Consider the following 24,490-nt stretch of genomic DNA (forward strand, 5'->3'; position numbering starts at 1 on the left):
GCACCGAAATGCCCTACAGCAAAACGCTCTACACCGAAAAGTACTAGACCCACTACGGGTGGGATCCTCCGTCACCTCTGCCGGTTTACGAACCATGATGATTCAGGACCACTGGTCTATGAAGCGCCATCCCTGATATAGAGAAAATGCCGCTCGTACTTCCCGTTGTCGCCATGAATCCGCCTAAACAACGAAAGATGCCAAATCTTATATTAAAATTGATACTTCAATGACCACTTCTTTGAGCAGAACAAGGCATTTGTGCTCTCACAACAGCAAAGAATCGTCTTCCAAACCAATGCTAAAAAAAGAGCCAATGCAACTCGTTGGGAAGAGCAAGTGCCAAGCTCGCTCAAAACAGCTACTCGCTTGGTTCAACTCCTTGTCGCAGGTGTGCCGGCTGGCTTCTGGATAATCTTTTCAAATCCTTGAAGCCTTCCATTTCCTCCACCCCAAACTTGTAAAAAAAAAAAAAAAAAAGAAATCGGAAAATGGCGAGGAGGAAACGAGAGGCGATTTCCTCCTTTCACAGGGGCGAGAAGGAAAGTGAGGATCGGGTTCCTTCTCTCTGCTTGCGGGCCGGCCTTTAACCCAAAGCGGCACTTTCCTAAGCCGGCTTAGCGCCCTAAACCGAGCTCAGGTAAGCATGGGTTTAAATTCCGGTTGCACCAACGTTAAGCCGGCTTTACAGACGCGCCCCTAGCTAAACGCTGGATTTGCGTAGGGAATCTAGGGACAAACAGAGCAAACTAGGGAACGCTCAGAGGAACGAATACGATTGGCGGAGAGAAATCACGTGATGTAAACAAAAAAAAAAAAAAAGAATTGCCGTAGTAGTTGGCGTCTGCTTTTCGCTGTATTTCTTAGGTGAGTAACAAATTAAAGGTCTCCAAAATCAATCATTTTTTCGTTTAACTTTCAATAACAGAAGTCAAAGCTTCAAATAAACACGAATGCACTTTACATATGTGATTGTGTGTTTAATATCGGCTGATAACAGGATATTTTGACAGTGGTAGTAGTTTTCGTGCTCACATTTTGAGGTGAAGGAGCCATCGGGTACTCTGCTCGCTACATCGCTGAAGACAAAACATCATCGATATAAGTAGGCAGGTAAGATGACTACTAATATCAAGTCAAGCCTGAGACCGATGAAGTTCAAAACAGTGACGAACTCGCCACGGCAGCTGCGAAAATGCCCGGAAATCGTCGAATAGAAGTCGTCGAGACGTCAGGTCACGAGAGACCTTGCATCGACGGTACTCGTTGCTATCAGCAAGGTGACAGAACTGCACTGTACCGTCGTTGAACATCCGCTGCAGCCTCAAACGGACTTCAGTTTCACACCGTCGAGTTCAGAAAAAAAAACTCCCAGTAGTACATCACATCGTGCCGATAAGAACAGTCGTCTCTTCGCATCGCCTTCCCCAGCCTGCCCCGATACAGCAATGAACGAATCTAGCATAGTAGTCGTTATTGTCGTCGCCACGAATGAAAGATATAAAGCAAAATATTCCTAAAAAATCGCGAGCACCAAAAAAGTTACGGTTATGGAACGATACAGTTTTCTGAAGCCAATATTCTACTCGCGAGATTAGGAAATTCACTGAAGATTGTCTCAAAACTCAGAAAACGAAAGAAGTTGAATTTTCGTTGTTTTATTACTTAAAAGCGCCGCAATCTAATGCGAACGGCAGAGGTGTCGACAATCAGCTGATCGCCGAGATCATGTACTGCCACTATTCAACGCGCTGATCGAATTGAAGGATACGCGCTGCAAGTGTAAATAAACAAGGTGGTAAATAACAATACGTTACAGTTATTCAAAAATTAGTAAGTACATACGAATAAGCTCGTTGACAGAAGAACCAACGGGAATACAGACGGGAGCCCCACAGACCCACAGCTCCGTACGTTTCTCGGTTAGGGCTAACACGCCCTGAGAGTGGAGAGCCAACTTGAAAACAGGGGTCGATAAACACTTCACGCGACAATATTTTGCATCCTTGTCACAATCGAAGGTCATTTTGTCGGGACTTTCACGCTGATGTAGCCTAAAACACTTTGCACAACCAATTTCATCCACCGCGTCGACCGCGACAAACCAGCCGCCGTTTTTAATCCAGGATTAAGAAACAACCAGAAGCAAAGCACCGAATGTTGAGCGCTCAAGTTAAGCGTAGTTAGCGATAAGCGAGATTGGTGCAACCGAACGAAACCGAAACTAAGCTTAAGTTCCCGGCTAAGCTCCGTTTTGCGCTAATTGCGACGTTGGTGCAACCGGCCCTAACCGCTCATTCACACTGGAAGCGGATCCGCGTTCGCAAAGCGGTTGCGAGCGCGGTTGTATAAAGATCCAGTATAATTGCACGCGCACTCGGTGACATCAAGTGCGCGTGCAGTTGTACTGGATCTTTATACAACCGCGTTCGCAACCGCTTTGCGAACGCGGATCCGCTTCCAGTGTGAATGAGCGGTAAATGAGCTGAGCTTATTTAGTGATACTAGTGCCCCCATAAGGCCGCTGCCATTCTACGCAAATGTGACCACTCGTTACGTGTAAAGCCCCTTGATAAAAGTGTTTTTTACAAGTACCGCCAACCATTGTTGTGGAATCGCGCGAGACACGTGCCATGAGCGGGTGCTCCGCCGCCATTCGCTTCCAAGGCCCGCTCATTTCAGTGCTGCGCCGCCATTTGCTTCCAAGGGTTGCTCGAGACATGGGCCTCGTGCACTCGCGCATTTGACGCTACTTGCAAGACAAACGTAAACACGTCGAGGGGCTTTAGTTACGTGACCAAACCAAATACGTGACGTCACAGGAAAGATGGCAGTGCCCAGGCAGCGGCTGGCTTTAGCTGAGCCGGAGTATTGGCCAAAGCTTGTCGGATGCTTTGTTTGCTGTCGTTTGCCTCGGCGAGTTGATTTCAGACGCGGAAGCCGTCATATGAGGCCGGTCCAGAGCGACTTTAGAGTTCAGCGTGGTGTCTCATGTAGGTATAACATGAAAATTCAGAGGAACGGTGTGCACTTCGTTGGTGATCGACGGGGATATGGCCATGAAAGAGACAATCTGCCCTGCGTTGCTTGGACCTCGGATTGATTCGGATATCGCTAGAATAAATTTTAAGGTGACGTTTTTGTTCTCTCGTTGATACAATCTTCGAGGTCTGCACTGAAGCGTGTGCAATGTATCTGGATACACAGTTTAGCTACGGAAATCGCATGAGACGTGCTTGGCAGTATGCAGTTGTGATGCCGCTTCGTTCAAATAACCGAGGGCTCTTTTTTGTTGTGCGGCGCACTGGAGAGCTGTCTTGAAGCTGGTAGTTCCCGTACCGGGCTAAATAATGTTGTGCTGGTTCCCAAATTGCGTGCACTTTCACGGAGCACAGGTGTGCGGCGCACCAAAGAGCTGCCTTTAAGCTGGTAGTTACTGTGCCGTACTTTAGGTGATGCTGTGCTGCTTCCTAAATTATTCTGGCATAGACGTGTCTATTCACGAAGCACAGGTGTTGCAGTTGGTATTGATGCTCCTGGTCCGTCGCACGTTTCGTCGACACAAACATTTCATCAACACTTGTTACGCGTATTGAAAGCTGTGTGGATATTTTATCCCGCGTGTTACCTACACAGTCCACCCGTTCACGCTGCTTTGCTGCGACAGTATGCAGCGGCTCATTACCAGAAAAGTGGTCCCACATCCATTTTATTTCAGTTCGTCCACGGCAGTCGCCAAACCCCAAAAAGAGAGGATTTATTCGGACAGAATGCCACTTAAGCAATGCAGCTTCTTTAGCGGTCGAAATAGGCTCTCTTCTGTATTTTTTGTCATAGTGCCACGGATCCTTGTTCCAGTCCTATCTTCTAAAAATATTTACTATTGTGGAAAGTTGCAGGCCATGCTCGGCTGTCGTCGTATCCTCTGGTGGAGGTGCTGGGTACTTTATTCATCGCCCTTCACTCTGTGTGCACGCTGGCAGCTCCTCAGCGGAGGTGCCCGATAACGGGACACGGGTGGCGGACTACCCCGCGTCATAAACCCTGGGTGAGCCGTGATCCAAATCCTATCCTGAGCTTGGCAGAAAAACCGCACGACGAGCGAATACCACAAGAACGTACCTCGGAAATGCACCACGAAGAACTTGAAATCCGAGCCAGTCGCCGCTACCAGGAAGAACCACCGGAATTCGGTCTCCTGCCAGAAAAACCGAAGTTGACTAAGCTAATAATGACATATTTGTAGCAGCAAACCGCGTCCACTTCCACCATTGTTTGCATGCCCGTCGCACCTCACACCCCGACTTCCTTTCACGCAAGGTGTATGAAGACGTCGAGGACTGAATTGAACAATATGACCATGTCGCCCGCCACAATGGGTAGGCAGACAACCAGCTCCCGCAGAACCTACACTTCTCGTGGAAAAAACTGCCAGGCACTTGTTTAAAAACGATGAATCCTTCTTAAGGTCATGGGAAGTTTGCAAGATCGAGCTGAAGCGCACGTTCGTCAGCCAACGTCGATGAGAGAGAGCTGAATTCCTGATTCTGTCCAAGACACTGTCTCAACGAGAGCGTCACCGCCTTCGTGGAGGATGTTTTCCACCTGATAGGGCGCCCACGCGGAACCTTCTGCTACAGAAGACAAGAAGCTAAGAATCCCATGTCCCTCATGTGAGGGACAACACCTTCGGCAGCCTTGTCCGCAACCCCTTGACGATAGTCGAAGGGTCATGTCACCGAGGCTTCCAGCATTAAACGTGCACTGCATGCCCGAGCCTGTCACTATCAACAACTTCTCGGCGTCTCGACACTCAAGTCGTCCAGCTGCGACTTCGACGCCAGCCTTCCAGGCATCCGCGACATCCTCCACGACGTTGTGCGGGAGGTGACCAGGAAGCTACTTCCTGCCATCAGTTGCCCGGCTTTTATTTTAATTCCCGAGATTGTTTAGGAACAAGTTCGACAGGCATTTCAACCGGAGACTTCTGAGAGCGAAGCGGCATCTGACGAATCAAGGGCGACTTGCCCCACAATGGTACGATGACCGCCACCGGCTGTCCATAAGTATCCAATGCCAATTCAATCAGACACCCTAACGCCGAAGCGTTCACGACATCGGGTGTAGGTCTGTGCTGAACAAAGTACACCGAGGAAAACGGAGGTGTTGTGAATGGCCGACCGAAAACCACTCTGCTACCAATAGCATGAGGCCGACCGTTTGTACTGGATATGCCCATTTCAAATGATTGGCCTGCGAGGGTTCGTGCCGAACGACCCTCGACCACGTCGCGGGGAGCGACCGTGGGACATTGAGGATTGTTTTCGGCGGCCTTTGTCCATGGTGCCGACGTTACCCCAAAGCTTCCGATCCCCATCACCTCGACGGGAGATAAGCACGACAAAGTAGGTGAGCGGCAATGCAATGAAAGTTGATTTGGTGTCGATTGTCGTCCATGGAGAATGCCTAATAATTCGCTGACACCTATTATCTCTGTCCAAACCACGAAGCACACGAGTTCCAACTTCGAGGGAGAATGCCGCTCAGTGACTTAAAGAAATAGAATGTTTGGTTGTTCTCAAAAGTGGACACCAAGCATCACCCGACTTCACTTTGCCACACGAGACTTACACAGCCGACGGAAGAGTACGCGTACGGAAGTTGTACAGGACATCGGAGCGTAAACACGAGCCGAGGACTAGGCTACGGTGGGAGGCAATCGGAGCGGCGCCGTCCTCCGTTAGTCACCTCGTCCCTGGTCTACTAGGTACAATGCTAGCGCTTGGAGACTCTATTTACTGCGCATAAAAGACATCGAACGAGAGCAAGTGCGTCCTATGTGCGGAAAGGCGCGCGGCTCGCTGGGCTCGTCTGCCGCCTTTTCTCGGGCCTTGGCCGCCATGTTTTATGAGGAACACGCTCAGCCGTGTTTTGCGGAAGGTAGACACGGTGTATCGTGTTAAAGCTTACACGGCACCTCGTGTGTAGATGTTTAACATACATGGCAACGTGTAAAACGAACACGTTTTGACGTGTCTGCTTTGGGACAACGGTTTACACGCTTGGGCGTGTTATTTTTGCTAACAGTGTAGTCTTCCGTGCTTTCGGATAAATTCCAATACGAAGAACACTTGCCGCTAAATTGTTTGTCAATTCAGATTTATCCAGTAAACTCAGATTTTCTAGGTCGCAAAGGCAAAGTATAAAGCAAAAAACACGGTGTTTACGAATACTTTTTATAAGAGGACAGGGTTTGTGATCCTGAGGAGAGACCACTTTCTTTTGAAATCTCGAACAACTTACAAAATTGATTTGCCTTTCAGTTCGCCAAGTTTCTTTCAGGATAACGGCTCATAGTCCCCGGATTTTATTTGTTTTGTTAATGAAGTTTTAAAAATTGGGGACACTGTAAAATTAGACTCTGAATTTCTAGGAACTAGAAATCTAGCAAATGTATACTTTGATAAATACCGAATTTTGAGCGAGAAAAAAACACATAAAAGCACTCTCCGAATTTTACGAGAAACAAAGTCCGAAAACACGGAATCCTATTTATAATTTATCTTGACATTTAGTCCTTCCACATTTTTTTTCTTTTGGCATAGCCTCTATGTTATTTATGACGTACAAATTAAGGCAATGTTATAACAAGATGTAAATATATTTTTCTACAGGACCTCGGTATCCGCGTAGGATCACTAAAGTAAACGGCATGTTCTTTCTACAGGATTGACAAAGACAAGCTGTGCTACCGCTATCCACGGTTCTGCAACATTACCAAAGACAAGGCAAGTAAGACCCTAAGGAAGCAAGTAAGACACTGCTCGTACATCATACAAAAGACCGTCTGCAAACACAAGTTACCGCAATATCCGTGGTTTGATTGCCACCTGCCAAGTTTCCTCCTGGAACTCATTGCCATGCGGCATTCGAAGCACGCGGTAACTCGCGTTTCAATCTGTGTGCGGGCTGTCTTTTGCAGGGTGTTTAGCGCTGTCACACCGGCTTAAGAAGTACAAATCCAAATACCACCAACATTTAAAAAAAAAATCGCGTTTTATTTTGTTTGTAAGTTGCACAATGGGGTAGCGGCGAAATCTGCTATCAGTCCTTCTGATTGAGTGATAGCAGGAGAACATGTAAGTTTCTCTTACTCCTATCAGTCAATGGAAATGACACAGTCCTAGTTATATTTTGTAAAAGAGTTTGTTTCATGCAGCGGCTATACTCCGCCTAGGCTGACAATACGGTGGAAGCTACGGGCTTTTGGAATAAGTCACACGTCTAGCTCCCACCACGTGATTGGGCTCTCCCGCCTCTACCAACGCGCAGAGGGAGATGATGAAAGGGACGCAGTTCACTGGTCCGGCGTGCGCATAGCTCCAAACGTACTGTCACTTGAAGCCGGGCTCACACATCGTAGGAAAGACAGTCTGCAAACAGATTCGAACGCAATTTCCGCAATATCTGTGATTCGAATGCCGCATGGCAACGAGATGAAGGAAAAACTTGGGACGCGCCATTCGAACCGTGGAGATTATGGCGACTCGTGTTTGCGGACTGTCCTTTGTATGATGTTCGAGCAGTGTGACGCCGGATGTAGAGGTGGCGAATAGTCGGCGAAATTCTCAACCAAAGGACTCGCAGTTAAAAAAATGATATATTAAAATTATGTTGTATTTCTAGATTCTGTGATGCGATGCAAGCACATTCTTTTGTAGGGTACTAAAGGGAAAGGCAAAGATCGGTTTATGCGTGTTTCGCGGAATGTAAAAATATATATTTATGTTTGCTCGCGCCGTTCAGATCTACCTAGAGCCAGTAAATCAGAATATAAATAATCGGAAGAACATAAAAAACAACAAGGACAGACAAGACGATTTCTCAACTGGCAGCAGATTATTTATATTATCCTTAAGGCGCTCTCCTATTCAAAAAAAGTTGGACAACTGTATCTGGCACCACGAGAAACACATTTCCGGCGACCCTGTCACATCGCGGCAACAACAGTCGGGCAACATGTTGCAGTCACCCGGCAACCGTGCTGGCCGATTTGTTGTCCGACCACCCTCTCACACCGCGCTGACGGCTGGGACAACACGGAGAACACTCCGCCATCTTGATTGTTTACCTTCGTGTGCGGCGCCCCGTCGCTGGTAATGTGACTACAAAGTGCTGGTGCGTTCGGTGGTACGGAAATCACCACCGGACGACAACAACCAGTGACTGTGATTGGAAAACTTGACACGGGGACTATTTTACACCCTTCCTTTTATCCAAATGTTTTCATTCGTTGTCAAAGCAGATAGCCCTAACCGAGGAAAGTGGGATCGCTGATATATATTCGGTATTTACGACACCGTATGAGGCATTTCTGTCCGGCTCTTTTTTTTTTATTCACTTAATATTTCTACTGTAAATTGAGTTTGCACCGGCAGTACCTTAAAGCGTATTTTGTAGCGTCGTGTTGAGTTGAATTGACAGTGCTTCAAAACTGCGACCCCGAAAATATGGGTCTTCATAACAGTCGGTGGATTAAATATTTTTCAACGCTGTCTATTTGCCTACCGTCTGCTATGTGATCGCCCCATTTTCCACGGCGTCCTGGGGATTTTTAAAACAATTCAGGTGTCAGGTAGCGGCTGTTTCTAAGCTGCAAGCATCAACAAGCATGATCAGAGCGGTCGTTTTAATGCTTCGATTTATATATATTTTTTTAATTCGGTATTATTTTTATTAGACTTTATCAGCGGGTGAGTAGACACATTTATTTTACTAGCAGTCTGAACGTTCGCGACCGTGGCTGTTACTATTTCGACAATAGCTTTACCTAATTACGCAGTAAAAACATTCATCAAATGAGTCTGGCTCCACGCAGCGTTAATTATTATTAAACAACATTTCCGAGCCTTTATTTCAGTAAGACGTTATTGACAGAAAACTAGCTCTGCCATCGACGCTATCTGTGTTGTCGTGTGAAGGGCACAAAATTTGCTCATCCCCCGATCTGCGGCAACACACGTCGTTCAACACAAGTTGCCGCTGTTTTTTGTTGCTGAAAGCGGCGATACTTTGGCAACATTGTCGTTAACGTCCATGTCGTGCTGCTGTTGTCGCGATGTGACAGGGTTGTCGGACAACGCGGGGAGCGACCAACAGGTTGCTGACTGTTGGACAACGTGTTGTGCTGCTGTTGCCGTCATGTTGCCTCAGTGTGACAGCGCCATTACCAGCACGCTGTCCATTCTAAGTACCACTACATCAGTTTCTGTTTAAGTATCGGCGCTTGAGCATTCTTGGTGTTTAAAATCGTTGTCGCCGGTTATCTAAATCTCTATCTGATATCGCAAAAAAAGCAATTACGTCCTCCAGAAACGCTCAAGTAGACCACGACAAAGCAAAACATAATAATAATAATAATAATGTTTATTTTTTATTAAGGTAGTAATTCTGGCCAGTTTTGCGTTCTTTTTGCGCTTCTTTAGGTGTTTATTTTTCCATCAAACAAATTATGGAGGGAGACCGAGGAAAAATGTTGCATCATGCAGCTTGACGATTTCGCCTTCCCCGCAATGTATTTAAACATCAGCATCAGCAGCGCCCTCTCTGCACTCTTCATTCAATTGCCTTCAAGCGACTTCAGGTAATTCGATGAGAAAAATATCAGTCAAATGCGCGGCGCTCACAAGATAGTCGGGAAATAGAGTGCCAATATAGTCTTAGCTTTGCTTATATAGTGGTCAGTTCCACCTAAAAGTTTCGAAAAGTAGCGATGTTACGAAGTTAATCGAAAAGCAGGTATAAGACCCGGGGCGGCAGGCCGCCTGGCCATGACCATAACCTTCTGTATTCTACAAAGCCTATCAATTTGACGACGGAGCCATTGAGCGTGCCACCGGAAAAAAAAAAAAAAAAAAAAACGCGAGGAGCAGCGCCGAACGGTGACGCATATGGTAGCGCAAAGCCACCCTTCAGTGAGCGCCCACAATACGCGCGGTGGCCTCTCTACGAAACAACAAAGCAGAACGTAGAAAAAAGAAAGGAGGCTACCGGCGCGTGGAGAAACGGAAGAGGGGCGGAATAGAGGTGGGTCGAAGCAAAATGTTCTCCGTTCCTGAAAAGAAAAAGGAGGGCGTCCGTGTTTCCGGATTTTACCAATCGGGCATTGTTTGGCGCTGCCAGAGAGAGCCCCGGCGCCCGCCCTCCTCTCTGATCTCCTTTTCCGCGTAGATGATAATGAAAACGAGCAGATCCGCCTCGCGGTTGCGATTCCAACGCCAGCATGAATGCAGCCTAAAGGAATGCCATGGCTAACGCCGGCACTTGACGCGAGTAGGATGATTGTCGATTGTAACTTTTCTGACCCACAGTTTCCTGATCTGCGGCGCGTGCTGGACGAAGACGGGAACCTGGGAGAGATCGCCCTGAGACCCGCAGAGATCCTCCAGACGACCATCGAGGACCCCTCACTCTACTACTACAAGTTCATTCTCGAGGACACGTATGCATGCGCTCCCAGTGCAACTCATTTTCGCGTGCTGTTGTTTTGTTTTTTCCCCCGGATGAAAGGAAAATATTTACATCCCCAGCGACGTGCGACCGGGTACCGCAATAGAAACTGGCCTAGCTGCATGCATTCCGGCCTGGAGGCCACTCCTGGTACGATAGGTTCTTAAAAAGGGTTGCGAAGGAATCTACATTACATTATCCGACAGGGCAATAACTTGATAACTTGATTGGTTATAGTGGTAGCGCCATCTTCTACGGAATTTTCTCGACTTTGAAATCGCGGCCCCGATCATTGGTCTTGATCTCGAGCTCAAACGTCAAAGCAGCCTGCCAAACTCTGACGCAGCTCTTGTGTCAAATCATTCCGTGGCAAGGCTTTCTCAAAGTTACCATTTTAGGCCACCAGCCGCTCTGACTGGCAGCCGACGGAGGCTCTCCCGTTGACGGCTCTGGGGCTATTCTTGCAATGTGGCAGTCGGTTTCTTAGCATACAGCGTTTTACTTCTTTCGGCCAGTGGTCTGGGTCCGTTCATATTGCCGCTGACGTACATGTTGCCCATTTTGGCCGCAAGGACACGCCAGATTTCGATGGAGCTTGGATAGGGGTAGGCTTTCCTCTCTCTCCCTTCCTCACATTTTTGCAGCTGCGTGGCGTCGCCTTCACTAGAATTGCAACTAACTCACAGTTCGTATGTGGACGTGCGTGCGTACTCGTACTTTATTCATACTTGATTATAATCGTCACTATACATCTTCGCAACGATCAGCGGCAAAAAACTTGAACTAGGGTAAACAAATACACACGACAGGACGGCGCTGAACCAACTAGATTTTTTTAATACACAAAAAAGAACGAAAACAAGAAGCATCTTAACCAGACAAAACAAACGCTACACACGAGCCAAACAAGGAGCACACTTTTTTTTTTTTTTTTGTCAAGAAAGGTCATATCAGTGGCTGCGTAAAGACCTTTATAGTTGATCGAACTTACCCGAACTCTTTTTCAAATAAAGGAACCGACGACCCTCTCACGAATCTCCCGCCAAATTCAGGAATAAAAAAGCCTCGATAATTTCCCTTGTCACACTGTCTCTATGTTTATCTAAAACAGTGACTTCACTAAAATTAGGCTGGCACTTGCACTGTAAAAGTATCAACCCCTCAACAGTTGCCATAAGTGATTAGGAATGTTCGCTAAGTCTGTCATTTAAACAGCGGGCTGTCTGTGCAAAGTATACTTGCCGCACGACAAGGGGATCTTATGAACCACGCCAGACACACAAGCCAGAAACGGCACTACGTGGTTTTTGGTGCATTTCCTTTTTGATCGCTTTTCGGTGGCAGCGCCGACCTTTGCAGATATCTGACCCATTTTCTGTGGGGCAGAAAACACTACCGGGACACCATAGCGAACTCCGACTTGCTTAAAGCTATGAGGTAGCCGATGAAGATAGGGCACGACCACCATTCTTTTGTTTTCTGACAAAAGCTTTTGCCGCTGTTCTTCCCAAGATATTCGCTTCAAACGAACTAGCCCAATACGTCACAATATTGCAATGTAGTTTCCCTACACATTTCGCCCTTCTTGTTCTACTACGTTATCTGCGGTCCCTCCTTTCTTTACTTTCTGGGAAACGGGCAACCACTGCAAGGACAACATATCTCTCACCTTCAGGACCCTTCCGCCAATGTCAGTTTCACCGTTATGTGGATGAAGCAGAAAAAAGTGAACATATGTCAAATTAAACTTTCGAGATTATTAGAAAGCCAAAATGTACGTGTTTTTGAGAGCAGCAAAGGAAGTTTTCTTGGTGATGTTGAGCACTCAACAGGGGCCGACTCTGTACATTTCGCTGAGCTGGACTTAGCATCTGTCCGAACTGGTACTTAATCGCTGAAGCCTATGTTTGGTGGACAAAACATTTGTCTTCAATGTCGTCGATGAAAGCAGCTGCTTCTCTCTGCTCCAAGTTGAATTGCGTTCATCCGACGAGCCGTCTTCTCGCCATCCGCTGGAGTGCGTTGGCTAGCTCATGGAGCGTGCCGTTCTTCGTTAGACTTTGGCAATTATATAAGCAGCATGCATCTCTCATTGCTGACGTACTGCACGTTTCATCTAATGCATGCCAACTGTTGTCTTATATCTTATCTTATACCTTCTTATCAGATGGTGCTTAAAACGGATCTCCGATTACCGTGTTTTAAGACAATATTGTAACGAATGACGAGGTGACGACACAAAGAATAACTGAGGAAACTGAAAAGTTTAATGTGGCGACCTTGGGCCAAATCCAAATGGAAACCAAATATAACGACAGAGCGTCGCGGGCGTCGAAGTAGGCGTAGCAGTTCGAGCGCAAGAGCGAGGCTGCCCCCTGTCCGCCACAACGGAGCTCCCTTTGTACCCGCGTGAGTTTTTGGAACATTCGGCGTAGAACGTTCGGCGCGTAGAACATTCGAACCTCGATCAGACAAGGTTCTCAAACTTGCGAGAACGGTAAACTGAAAGAATATATAAAAGAAACCCAGGAATCGAACCTGGGTCCTCCGCGCGAAAGCCAAGCATGGTAACCATGCAACCACACACGCGCTTTTCTTTTTTTGGACGGGGGGAGGGGCGGGCCACGCGTTCGCTTGGCGATGGACGTGGCCATATGTGTTATAGAACTGAGCTTCATAAAACAGAGTCACGTTTTCGATCGATTGCACTGCAGCTGGTTTTCAAGCAGCTTGTGACACCTCACGACCGGCTCTGCGGCTGCGTAGCCGGTCGTACGCAGTCACAAGCGGCTTGAAAACGCTTGTAGCTGAGTCGGTCGCAGTCAAACGCAAGTGTGTGAATCAAGGCCCGTTCGCACTCTTGCAACCGAGTACGACCGAGAAAGACAAGACCGGTTTTAAAGCCTCTTACGACGTCTTAGAACCAGCTCCGCAGCAGCCCATCCGGTCCTAAGACGTCGCAAGAGGCTTTAAAACCGGTCTGGTCTCTCTCGGTCGTACTCGGTTGCAAGAGTGTGAACGGACCTTCAGCCTTTACGCTCGACCGTTACGCTCGAGTCTCGACCAACACACAGATCAAGGTCCTTTAAGCAATACAGCCCGGCTCATAGTGCCCGTATGGCTTACGTGACCTTGCGTCAGTATGTCATGTCACGTCACATCATGATGTCACGTGACTTCATGTCAAGTTCACGTGTCATGTGACGTCCCCAGACACCATGACGTCGCGTAACGTCACGAAATCACGTGACGTCGCAAACACACACACACGACATGTGCCGAGCTCATTTGCAACACATTGTTGATCCCATCTGATAAAGCCTCCGAGCTTATGAGATATGATCAAGAAATACATCCTTATTTTCTGTACGGTCAATGCTTGTTCGATGACGTTAGATCTGTGCATTGTCGTACCTTGCCACGACACATTAATGGCAGCCCTTGAAACCGATGAGGCTCTGACCGACGGAGTTGGACACAGTAGAGGATTGGTCAACTTCCGCTCGCCATGCAGACAGCCAGAAAACGCGGGCTAAACTTATACAGCCAAGGGGCTCGAACGATGTGATGTCAGATGTGCTCGTATTACTTCACAAGTTGGATCATCAGCTCTATAGGCATGCCACGAGCCACGAGGACTTTGGTAACCTAACTCATTCCTTTTGGAAGCAGTCCATATTTGTTTCCTGTTTGCTATCACTGCGATGCGTGGGGGTTAACCGTCAAATACGCATTCCAGTAGTACGGTGGTGAGTTGGGCGAGTTGATGATGCATTTTAAAAGGGTAAAACAGCGCAAAAAGGCACGGACGGGGAGAAGTACACAAACGAAGCGCATACTTTCAACTGTTTTATTTTGAAAAAAGACGCCCACCGCCGTACCCACATATTTCCTATCAAATTACATCACGTACGTCATATCAACTGACCATTGTGTCGAAACTGCTGATGAACGCAAGTTCACTGTCAAATAAACAAATAGAGGGAGTGCTGACACACCTATCTTTGTACTTAGAAATAAAAAAAAACGCTTCCGCAATCTATTTAGTCATCTTTTGACGGTGCTTGGCCAGAATCTTAGTATGAATTAAAACAGGAGTGCAGCCGCACCTATCACAGTGCATCGCCAAGTTCTTGACGGTGAAGTCAGGACACGTGGTGGTGCACTGTGATAGGTGCGAGTGGTCATTCGATATGACGTACGGGATGTAATTTGATTGGAAATATGTGGGCACGGCGGTGGGCGTCTTTTTTCAGAAATGAAACAGTTGAATGTCAGCGCTCCGTTTGTGTACTTCTTCCTGTCCGTCTTTTTTTGTGCTGTTTTACCCTTTTAAAATGCATTCTAGTAGACGTGCCGCAACAGAACAAAAATATGCATCTGACTAAAATATATATATATTGTACAGCGAGCCACTGCGCGACACAGTTGGTGCCAGCACGGCATTGGCGCATTTTCGCATTTAGCTCATGAAGGGTACGGATTCATACAATATATTAGCACCCACGTTTGTACCCATGCTCAATACATTCCACCGAGGTATAAGTGAAATCCCGTAAAATAACTGGCAGACGCTTATCTGAAAATGTTAAGATAGTCGCGAAAAACCGGTAAGGGCGCTTGTTAGCTCCAAAAACAAAAATTCGCAAGGGGCGCATGATTCGCTAGGCTTCACCGCTTTGCACCAGAGTGTCAAGAGAAGTGGTTACCGAGGCTGGCACAAAAGTCTAGGGTGGACTCTTAATGCGTTATTTGCCTAGTGTTTTCAAGCTTTTCAAAGTAGCGGGTGGCCACATTATTTGACATGGACCTATTTCCTTTTCAATCGTTCTAAAGAAACAAAACAACAACAACAACAACGTCAGACGCAATGAAAAAACAAGAAATCAGCGATCGCTCAATCGTGACAACTGGGTCGTGCCCTGTCAATCGCACATGCAAAAAAGTGATTTAACCCACAAGTCTTACAAAATGGGCCCCAAGAACTTCTTTCTGTTTGTGCAGGCAGATCAAGCAGACCTACTCACGACTGCCCAAATACATGTGCTACACGCTGAACTGGAGAGGGAACGCTGACATGGTCTCCTTTCACGAGTTTCCGCCGTTGTTCGGTAAGAATGAGCGCGTCCATTCCCCGTCTTTGTGTGGCTTCGGCATTTCGAACATTGTAAAATGAACTACGGGAAATCATTTCAACGCATCACCTGATGGCCAACTTTCTGGTACATTCCGTAGAATAAAATCTTTAGAAGTAAATATTGTAATTTTAACAGATTTGTGTGCTATGATACCCAGATAAGTACAGTCCTGGGGGATCAGTGCCATCTTTTGTCACGAAAATGAGATATTTATAATTTTGTGATTGTGGCACATGGGCTTCAATGCGGAAATTTGCAGAGCCGTGGAATAGAAACTATAAACGTACAAAAGTGTAATTACTGCGGATGGATATTCTATGACTGCCATATAAAATATTCCCGGGGAACATCGCGATGTTTGGTGTTATTCGATCGAAATTATCATTCTAGTGAACGCACCGAGGCGTTCATATCGAAAGAAGTTGGGAAAGAGCGAGCTGAAATTCGCACCCACTGGGCTTCTTACTGCCCAATATTACCTCGTGAACTTTGCTGATGCGATTATGGCGCGTTTTCTGCAAACTGCGTCATTGTTCTCGCCTCGTTACGCCTTGTGCCTCATTTCATCATCATCATCATTTATTAAACCTTAAAGGCCCTTACGGGCATTACACAAGGTGGGGGTATCCTGCTGAAGAAACATTATATAAAGGAACAAATAAAAAGTGGGTTACATGCTGGAGGACATTGTTATATAAAGCAGCAAAAACAGGAAAAAAAAAAACACTCAAGACATCTTTAAGGAAAAACAGCTGAGTAAACAGGAAAATACACAAATAAAACATTTCTATAAACAAGAGTTGACTTTGCTATTAGTGCAACAGCAGATGGATGGTCAGTTGGGATATGAATGTGTTATGATCTGTCTGGGGGGGGGGGGGTGTCACGATACTGTTAGGCAGCCTATTCCAGTCTGTTATTGTTAATGGCAAGGTAGAGTTAAGAAACGAAACTGACGAGGCGAAAATTGGACGAACTTTACAGATTTTGTCAACGCGAGGAAATACGCGAGTGGCTGGGAATAATAGTGAAGTTCTGATGTCATGGTTATGGTAGTAAATCTTGTGAAAAAGAGACAGGCGTGATCATTTTCTTCTGGATGGGAGCAGACCAAGGTTAGCTTTCATTCGTAAAGAAGTGATGCTGGTGTCTCGTGAGTAATATAAAACAATGAATCTGATTGCGCGATTTTGAAGTGTCTCTATGCTTGTTATCAATGAATGTTGCCAAGGGGACCAGATGGATGACGCGTATTCAAGTTGCGATCTTACGACTGTAATGTAGGCTAGCTGTTTAACTGATGATGGTGCTAGTTTCAGGTTCCGTCGAAGATAGCCAAGAGAGCGGTTAGCATTAGACAGGACGTGTTACATTGCCGCGCGCGCAGATGGCCAAGTAGGCAGCGCGCGCGTGGCCTATAATGGTTATCGCGTTTGTCTCCCACGCGGAAAGCTAGGGTTCCATCTAGAATACAGCTGACGGTGGTGTTATTTGTAACGCCCAATAGAAACACATAAATAAAGCAAGAGTTAAAAAATTCTGCCTTTTGAGAAGCGTCAGTGATTACAACGTCATCTTTCACGAGAGACGGAATATGTTGTGTCATGCTAAGAGCTCTATGACGTCAGTATCGGGATGACTGCTGATCAGCTGTAAAAGCGCTGGGAACACGAAGCTCCGTCTTTTTCGGACGGCCGCGCTGGCCGAATAACCTTTTTCAGACTAGACGTTCTGTCTCCTGCCTCGACCACCGCGGCTCCAATATATGGCGACGAAGGTGGGATGCTGCATTGTCGCAAGAAGCTTTAAGCAGAGTTTCCGCAGCGTGCCGCGACGAGACACCGGGATGCCAAAGCTCGGAAGGTTCGACCAGTTCATTGAGGACGGCGACGAAGACCTCGAGTTTTACGTCGAGCGGTTCGAACACTCTCTGAAGGCCTTCGAGGTGAGCGACGACCTGAATCTATTAACGTTTGTAACGGCAACAGGAAAGAAGGCCTTCAAGACTTCGGTAACTTTGTTCGAGCTCGACAAGCCGGAAACCCAGAATTACGCTCAGCTGGTGCGAGCTTTGCGGGTACACTATCCCCCGAAGTCCCTAGTCCTAGCTGAGCGGTTCAAGTTTAAGCGTCGTTTCCAGCAAGAAGGTGAACCGACAGCATCGCTCGCGGTAGAGCAGAAGCGATTGGCTGAGTCGTGCAACTTCAAAGCATATTTGGACGATGCTCTTAGGGACTATTTTGTTGCCGGGCTCACTGACAAAGAAACTCAAGCGCAGTTTTTGGAAAAGAACACGTGGACGTTTACGCATGCCTGTCAAATCTCAGAGTATCGAACGGGCTCGCAAGGAAAGTCAAGAATTTTAGCCCAGTCATGCCCAAGTCACAGTCACCGCGCTCCGCCACAAGCCAGACAGTGGGAGACGCCCCCAGCAGCGACTGCGTAAATGGTCTGCTCCTGTGGAACCAGCGAGAGCAAGATTGTCGTAGTCTGCGGACTGTTTACGGTGCGGCTCGACACACGAGGCGGCGACCCGCAAATTTCGGAAGTAGCGCTGTCGTTCTTGCAAACGTTATGGACACTTAGCAATAAATGTGCATGGTCGGGGCTAAAGACACTGCTAACGTAGTAGCAGAGGACAGTGACAGTCACGAAGTTGTGCTGCACAATGTCGATTCTGGTGACTTGAGTTAAGGACGTTGCGAAATTTATTCGAAGGTAGCCCAGAAGAATATTCTCGTGCCAATAGACACGGGCGCGTCTGTCTCAATGATACCTGAAACCATGCACAAACAGTACTGGCCCACTCTACCTTTAGAGACATGCCATTTAAAGCTGAAAACGTTCGGCGGAGCTTCGCTGACACTGACTGGGAAGCCCAGTCGAACTTTCCTCAAAGAAGGTAGCACACCGGTATTTTGCAAAGCAAGTCAAGTGCCGTTCGCATTGAGGGAAGCCGTGTCACTTGAGCTGCAGTCTCTCGTAGAAACAAGAGTCCTTGTTGATGTGCAGCAAACTGACTCGGCTACGTCTCTGGTATTTGCGCCTAAACCGAAAAACCAAGTCAGGGATTTTTTAACTTTAAAGTTACATTGAATCCGTGCCTACGAACGGATCATTACCCCCTTCCTGTTATGGGAGATTTGTTCGTAATGATGTCTGGGCGCAAGTACTTCACGGTTCTTGACATTTCTATTGCCTATCGGCAGCTCGCATTGCATCCAGAGGCACAGTCACTAGTAGTGGTCAACACACACATTGTACTGTTCAAGTACACTCGATTACCATATGGCATCACGAGTGTCCCTTCCATCTTTCGAGTTGTTATGGATGACGTGTTAAAGGGATTAGATCGAGTCTCATGCTATTTAGGTGACCTTTTGATAGCAGGGTCTACATTTCAATAGCGTTTCCAAAAAGTGAAAAGACTGCTGTCACGGTTACAGGAGATAGGCATATGATTGAAGAAAGAAACAAGCAAGTTTTCCAGACGTATATCTCTTATCTGGGGCACATTCTTGACGAGAAAGACGTAAGGTCATCAGACAGTAAGGTGAATGCGATAAAGGATGCACCTACACCAAAGAGTGAAGCACAGTTGCGCGCCTCCCTTGGATTGATTAACCTTTATAGACGTTTGTTCCTAACATGGCTGCCAGGCTAAAGCCTCCGTACAATGTGATAAACCACGAAAAAGGGTTTTAGTGTTCACGCGCGGAAGAGGAAGTATTTCAGCAAAGTAAAACCTGGCTCACGCCGGAAAGTGTTTTAACTTCCTACGACCTAACGAACGAGATTGGGCTCGTGTGTGACGCGTCAGCTTATGGCATGGGTGGCATTCTTTTTCGTAGGATCGAAAAGGATGAAAGCCAATCGCTTACGCGTCCAGGGCATTGAGCAAAACAGAGCAGGGTTATGCTCACATAGAGAAGGAGGCCCTGGCCGTGGTATTTGGCTTGAAGAAGTTCCTCAAGTACCTGTTTGGGCGCAGCTTTGTCATCTATTCCGACCACCAACCACTAGCTGGTCTTTTGGGTCACGGGAAGCCCGTTTCAGTGATGTGAGCTGCTCGCATGCAACGCTGGGTTTCATTGCTAGCGGCGTATGATTACCGATATGTGCATCGCAAAGGCAGCAATGTTGTAAATGCTGACGCACTGTCACGGTTGTTTATAGCAAACGAGAAAGATGTCTCCGATTACGTACCCTTCATTTCAGTTGTTGATGAAGTGCCGTTATCTGCTGTCAAGATCCAGAAGTGCATTGGCACTGACGGTGTTCTTTCAAAAGTGTTGATGTACTCGATGCACGGTTGGCCCGCGTATGTAACGGACAGCGAGTTGTCAGCTTGCTTTGTTAGACGGCATGAACTGTCGGTAGACCAGCAATCTGTTACCTGGGGTAATCGTGTGATTATTCCTCATATACTTCGGAAACAAGTGCTGCATATTTTGTACGAAGGTCGCCCGGGCATGACCCGCATGAAAATGCTCGGCCGTAGTTCTATGTGGTAACCTCAGCTTACGCAAGACATTGAAAGCGCCGTTAAAAGCTGCAGCAACCGTCAATTGACGCAAATTGCTTCACCCAGTGTGCCACTAGAGACGTTAGGTTAGCCGACTCGCAGATGGGAGCGAAATCGTCTGGATTTCGCATTTACAGACAACCAGTGGTTTGTGGTGCTTTTTGACGCACGCTCAAAGTTGGAGGAGGTGTTTTTGATGAAGTCAACAACTGCAGACAGGACGATCGAAAAGCTGCGGACATCTTCGCGTTTATAGACTCCCAGAAGAAGTAGTTACGGACAACGGGCCTCAGTTTACCAAAAATATCTTGGCGGACTTTGGCAGAATAACGGAGTTGGTCCACCGGTCCACCCTTATTTCGGACGGAAGGGCTGGGCGGAGTGTGGAAACCGTCAAGCGGGACCTTCTTCGCCAGCTTCTCGACGAGACAACTGAAGGCATCACGGAAGCATCGGAACACGCGTTCTGCTACAAAGGGGAATACACCTGCGTTCTTGTTCTGGAAACGTCGCACTCGTCTGAACCTTCTACAGCCTAGCTGAGAGAGGCGCATGCAAGAACGTTTTTTCCGTCACGAAAAACAAAGCTGACGAGAGGATCGTGGTGATCCTTTGAAGTAGACGACCTCGTTCAGGTGCAAGGTCTTTGTCCTGGTGAGGCAAATTGGTTGCTTAGAGTCGTCAAAGAGCGGTGCAGTGGCGCAACCTACATCGTTCGGGTGAGACAAGGACACAGGTTTGTGAATGCAGACAAATTGCGGCCGTGCTCTTTCGAATCCGCCGAAACTGCGCCTAGCGCGTTTCCTTGTTAGGCGCCAAGTTCAATTGCAGACCCTGTGCCGGAGGAATCGGCTACAAGGCCTCCCCTGGCAGCGATGGATTAGTCCTGCAGCACCGCAGCCAGGGCCACTGGAAGATGCTCCTCCGGATCAACCGGGTCCCAGTCAGCAACCAAGCCCCCCATCGCAGTCTCCGCATCAGGCCTCCACATCACCTCAACAGCCAGAAGCTCGGAGCAGTAGTCGTACTGGTACAAACCGTAACTATTGTGTAATCAAAATAAGTGAGATGAAATGTGGTGTCACCCTAAGCGCGCTATGACGCCACTATCGCGACGACTGCTAATCAGCTCTAAAAGCGCTGGGAGAGCGAAGCTTCGTGTTCTTGGGACGGCCATGCTGGCCGAATAAAACTTTTCACGCTAATCGCTTTGCCTCCTGCCTTGCCCACCGCACCTGCAACAGAATATGCACATTTTTTGTTTATTTCTTTTTACGGATTTCCCAAGTTCTTTAGGGCCTTGTTTGATTTTAGACTCGAATGATTATCTCGATGTTTTGCTCACTGATTTCAGTTTCTAATATTTTCAGCTGACAAATTGTTTTAGGAAACGCTATAGATTCACTGTTTGTTTTTTGTATCAACTTTCGTAGTTGTTTTGTAAACCATGGCTTACTTTCATTACGTCTTTTAATCAAAATACACGAAAGGACAAAACGATCTTGATATTCAAAAACGTTATCTTAAAAAAAACACTCAGAGTTCAGTTAAGGGATCGGGTTCTGCAAGTCTTTCAAAAAGAACAAATTATGCATTCAGTGCAACATTGATTTCAAAAATGTTAGTTTTTTTTTTAATATAATTCATATACGTCGATTTCCACTATGACACATATTTACATGCTCCAAATTCATTCCACAAAGGACAGCACTGTAATCAATAATTCCCGGTATTACTGAAGTAGACTTTACCAGGTCTGGCTCATTTGTAAGGAAAAAGTCTAGAACATGCCCCCTCCAGAGGGTTCTAACACAGTTTGAGTCAGCGCGAACAAATTCCCAATATTTGCCATTACTGCAGTTAGTCCATGGTTTGCCCCTGAAAATACTTTTTTCTGGTGCCAATTTAGAAAGGGCGAATCAAAATCGCCTTCCTTAATCATACCATCAAATTTAATTGTTTCGGCCATCTCTGTAAATTTTTATAATGCATTACCAGAACTTGCGGTTGGCCGCTAAAAAGAACGCACTGAGAGGGTATGTTCTTTCTCAATCTCAATTGACACCATATCGCTTCGCACGAGCAGTCATCAACTTCACTTTTACAGAAGAAATGCTTTGGTCAACGAGGATAAGCACACCTCCGCCATGACTATTTCTATCTTTCTTGTAGCATATAAAGTGATCAGGAAACACCCCACAACCTGTTACCTCTTCAGCTAGCCATGATTTTGTGCCGATAACAACCGATCGTTTAATCGTATCTATTAGGCTAGAAAAATCATCAGTATTACTTTAATGCTACGACAATTTATTACAAGAAAAGTGATGGTGGTGGCCGAGTTCTAGAATGGTCACTTAAAAACACATGCAAAGAAATATCTTTTTTTAAACAGGTTAGATGGAAAAAGAATATTATAAAACGAATTTACAACGAAGATAAAAAATTAGAGCTATATTTACGGCGCAAAACAAATTGGTAGTTGGCGCCCGCGGGAACCACCGCTGGTCACGCGGTAGGCCTGTGCGCCGCCGCGCTCCGTCGCCGCCGCCGCAAAGTCACGCCGCCGCCGCACGCTAAGCGTTGTGGGACGCCGCTTGAACGCGTTTTTCCACGCACAGGTCTATCACGTCTGCTTGCGCTTTTTGAGAAGTTTCCTTTGGGCCCTAAAAGTTACTTATTAATCTTAGTTTTTTGTTATACTTCAAACAAAGATGAATAAGTTACTTTTAGAGGCCGTAGAAAGCTTCCGAAAGAGCGCAAGCACCACGTGACAAATAGAGACCACTTTTCCGCATCACCCGCGGGCGACAACTACAAATTCGTATGGCGCCGTAAATATAGCTCTAGAATGTTCATATCTATTTCGTTGTAAATTCGTTTTATGACTTCCTTCTCCCAACCCGGATGTTAAAAAAAGTTTTTTTTTCCTTTGCATGTGTCCTTTAAAATGCACTACTTGGATGTTGTCGTCCTCATAAATATACTTTATGTCATTAACATAAGAGCTTCATTCCTCAGGTGAACCCGCGTACCGTGATTCCTATGACTCTTGGCAAAATCTCACAAATGTCGTCTTTCGTTGCGTATCGCTTCAGACAAATCTTCAGATCTGCTGATACCGGACCCTTTCAATTACTTGGCGTTCCCTAGGGCGGTCTGTTTCTCTTTAAATGATGCAAAGATAGGAATCAGGGGTCGATTTCACTCTGGCCGGAATCGCCCTATCCTATGAGCTCTTTCCATTGTGGTCGGTGTTAGGCCAAGCCTCGTTTCGCACAGTTCCTGAACAAGTGATTCTAATACTGACTATGATTCGCGAGAAGTTACGTTTTTTGCACTATAAAAAAAAAAATTGCACCGCCTACTGCGATTCTCAAGGTCCTCCATTTTTGACACGAGGGACTGCGTGACATTGTTTTCGCAGTTCTTTTCGTACTCTGTCACGGTTGTTTCTAAATTTTTAGGGAGTTGCTACCTGAGTTTCTAAGAATTAAAATCGGGTCTTCAGCTCGTCTAGGTTGACACCTTGTGCAATCTGACTGATTTGGATGCTATTTAGTTGAACCTTAATTTTATTTTGCACGTCCAAAATATTCTGCAGAGTGGGACCTGTGTTTAATTTAACAACTCAGCATAATAAAAACGGTAGGAAATAAAATGCAAGCCTCCGCAACAAGAGAAAGTGACTGCGTGTACGGGACTTCATGTGGACTTTTATTCATTTATTCATTCATTCATCTTTATTAGCGGAACTAGAGGTACTCTGGGTGGCTTGCAAGGCTATAGGCAGATAAGCGGGAGCCCGTACGCGTGAGCGTCTGCTAGCCAGCCACCCAGGGCAAGAGAATTAAATTGAAACACAACGACAGAAGAACAAACAAGACGAAGGAGCATCGGGACACGTGAGAGTGGAGACTACGTCACCGGACACGAAGCCCAAGCACCGGAATCCCCGCGCCACAAGGGACGAAAAAGCACGGCGCAGAGGCCGGGCACGAGTGATGCGCCACACCCGACCGAGACCCGTGTGCTTACGAGTCTCAGCAGAGCACCGACGCAACCCCCGCACCCAATCCGCGTCCGCCGGACCGAAATCATACGTGGCGCACGTCGGAAACCGTTCTTCGCTGCCGGGTGCCGCGTGACCAGGGTGTAAGATAGACAGGTGGGGAAACGGCCCATAGAAGCCTACCGCAGCGCCGTGACCGGATTGTGTACTCGTCTGCTCTCGGGTACCCCCGATTTGCGACAGATGGCGCTGAGGCGAGAAGAAAAAAATCGGAATCGGATTTGCATGAAACTCTGGGAGAGTGCG

The 24,490-nt window shown here is 46.9% G+C and overlaps 1 protein-coding gene across 1 annotated transcript in view; it reads left to right on the plus strand.

The window, feature by feature from the left end:
* The window catches only part of LOC121835902, a 56,187-nt gene that overhangs the window by 7,100 nt on the left and 24,597 nt on the right, over positions 1 to 24,490 (plus strand). Inside the window, exons 2-4 of the mRNA XM_042290448.1 lie at positions 6,728 to 6,788; positions 10,371 to 10,501; positions 15,514 to 15,620. Of these exons, the coding sequence (XP_042146382.1) occupies positions 6,728 to 6,788; positions 10,371 to 10,501; positions 15,514 to 15,620 (299 nt within the window). The remainder of the gene's footprint in view (positions 1 to 6,727; positions 6,789 to 10,370; positions 10,502 to 15,513; positions 15,621 to 24,490) is intronic.

Source organism: Ixodes scapularis, unplaced genomic scaffold, assembly GCF_016920785.2.
Source record: "Ixodes scapularis isolate PalLabHiFi unplaced genomic scaffold, ASM1692078v2 PGA_scaffold1__304_contigs__length_218370807, whole genome shotgun sequence".
In the NCBI taxonomy this organism is placed as follows: Eukaryota; Metazoa; Arthropoda; class Arachnida; order Ixodida; family Ixodidae; genus Ixodes; species Ixodes scapularis.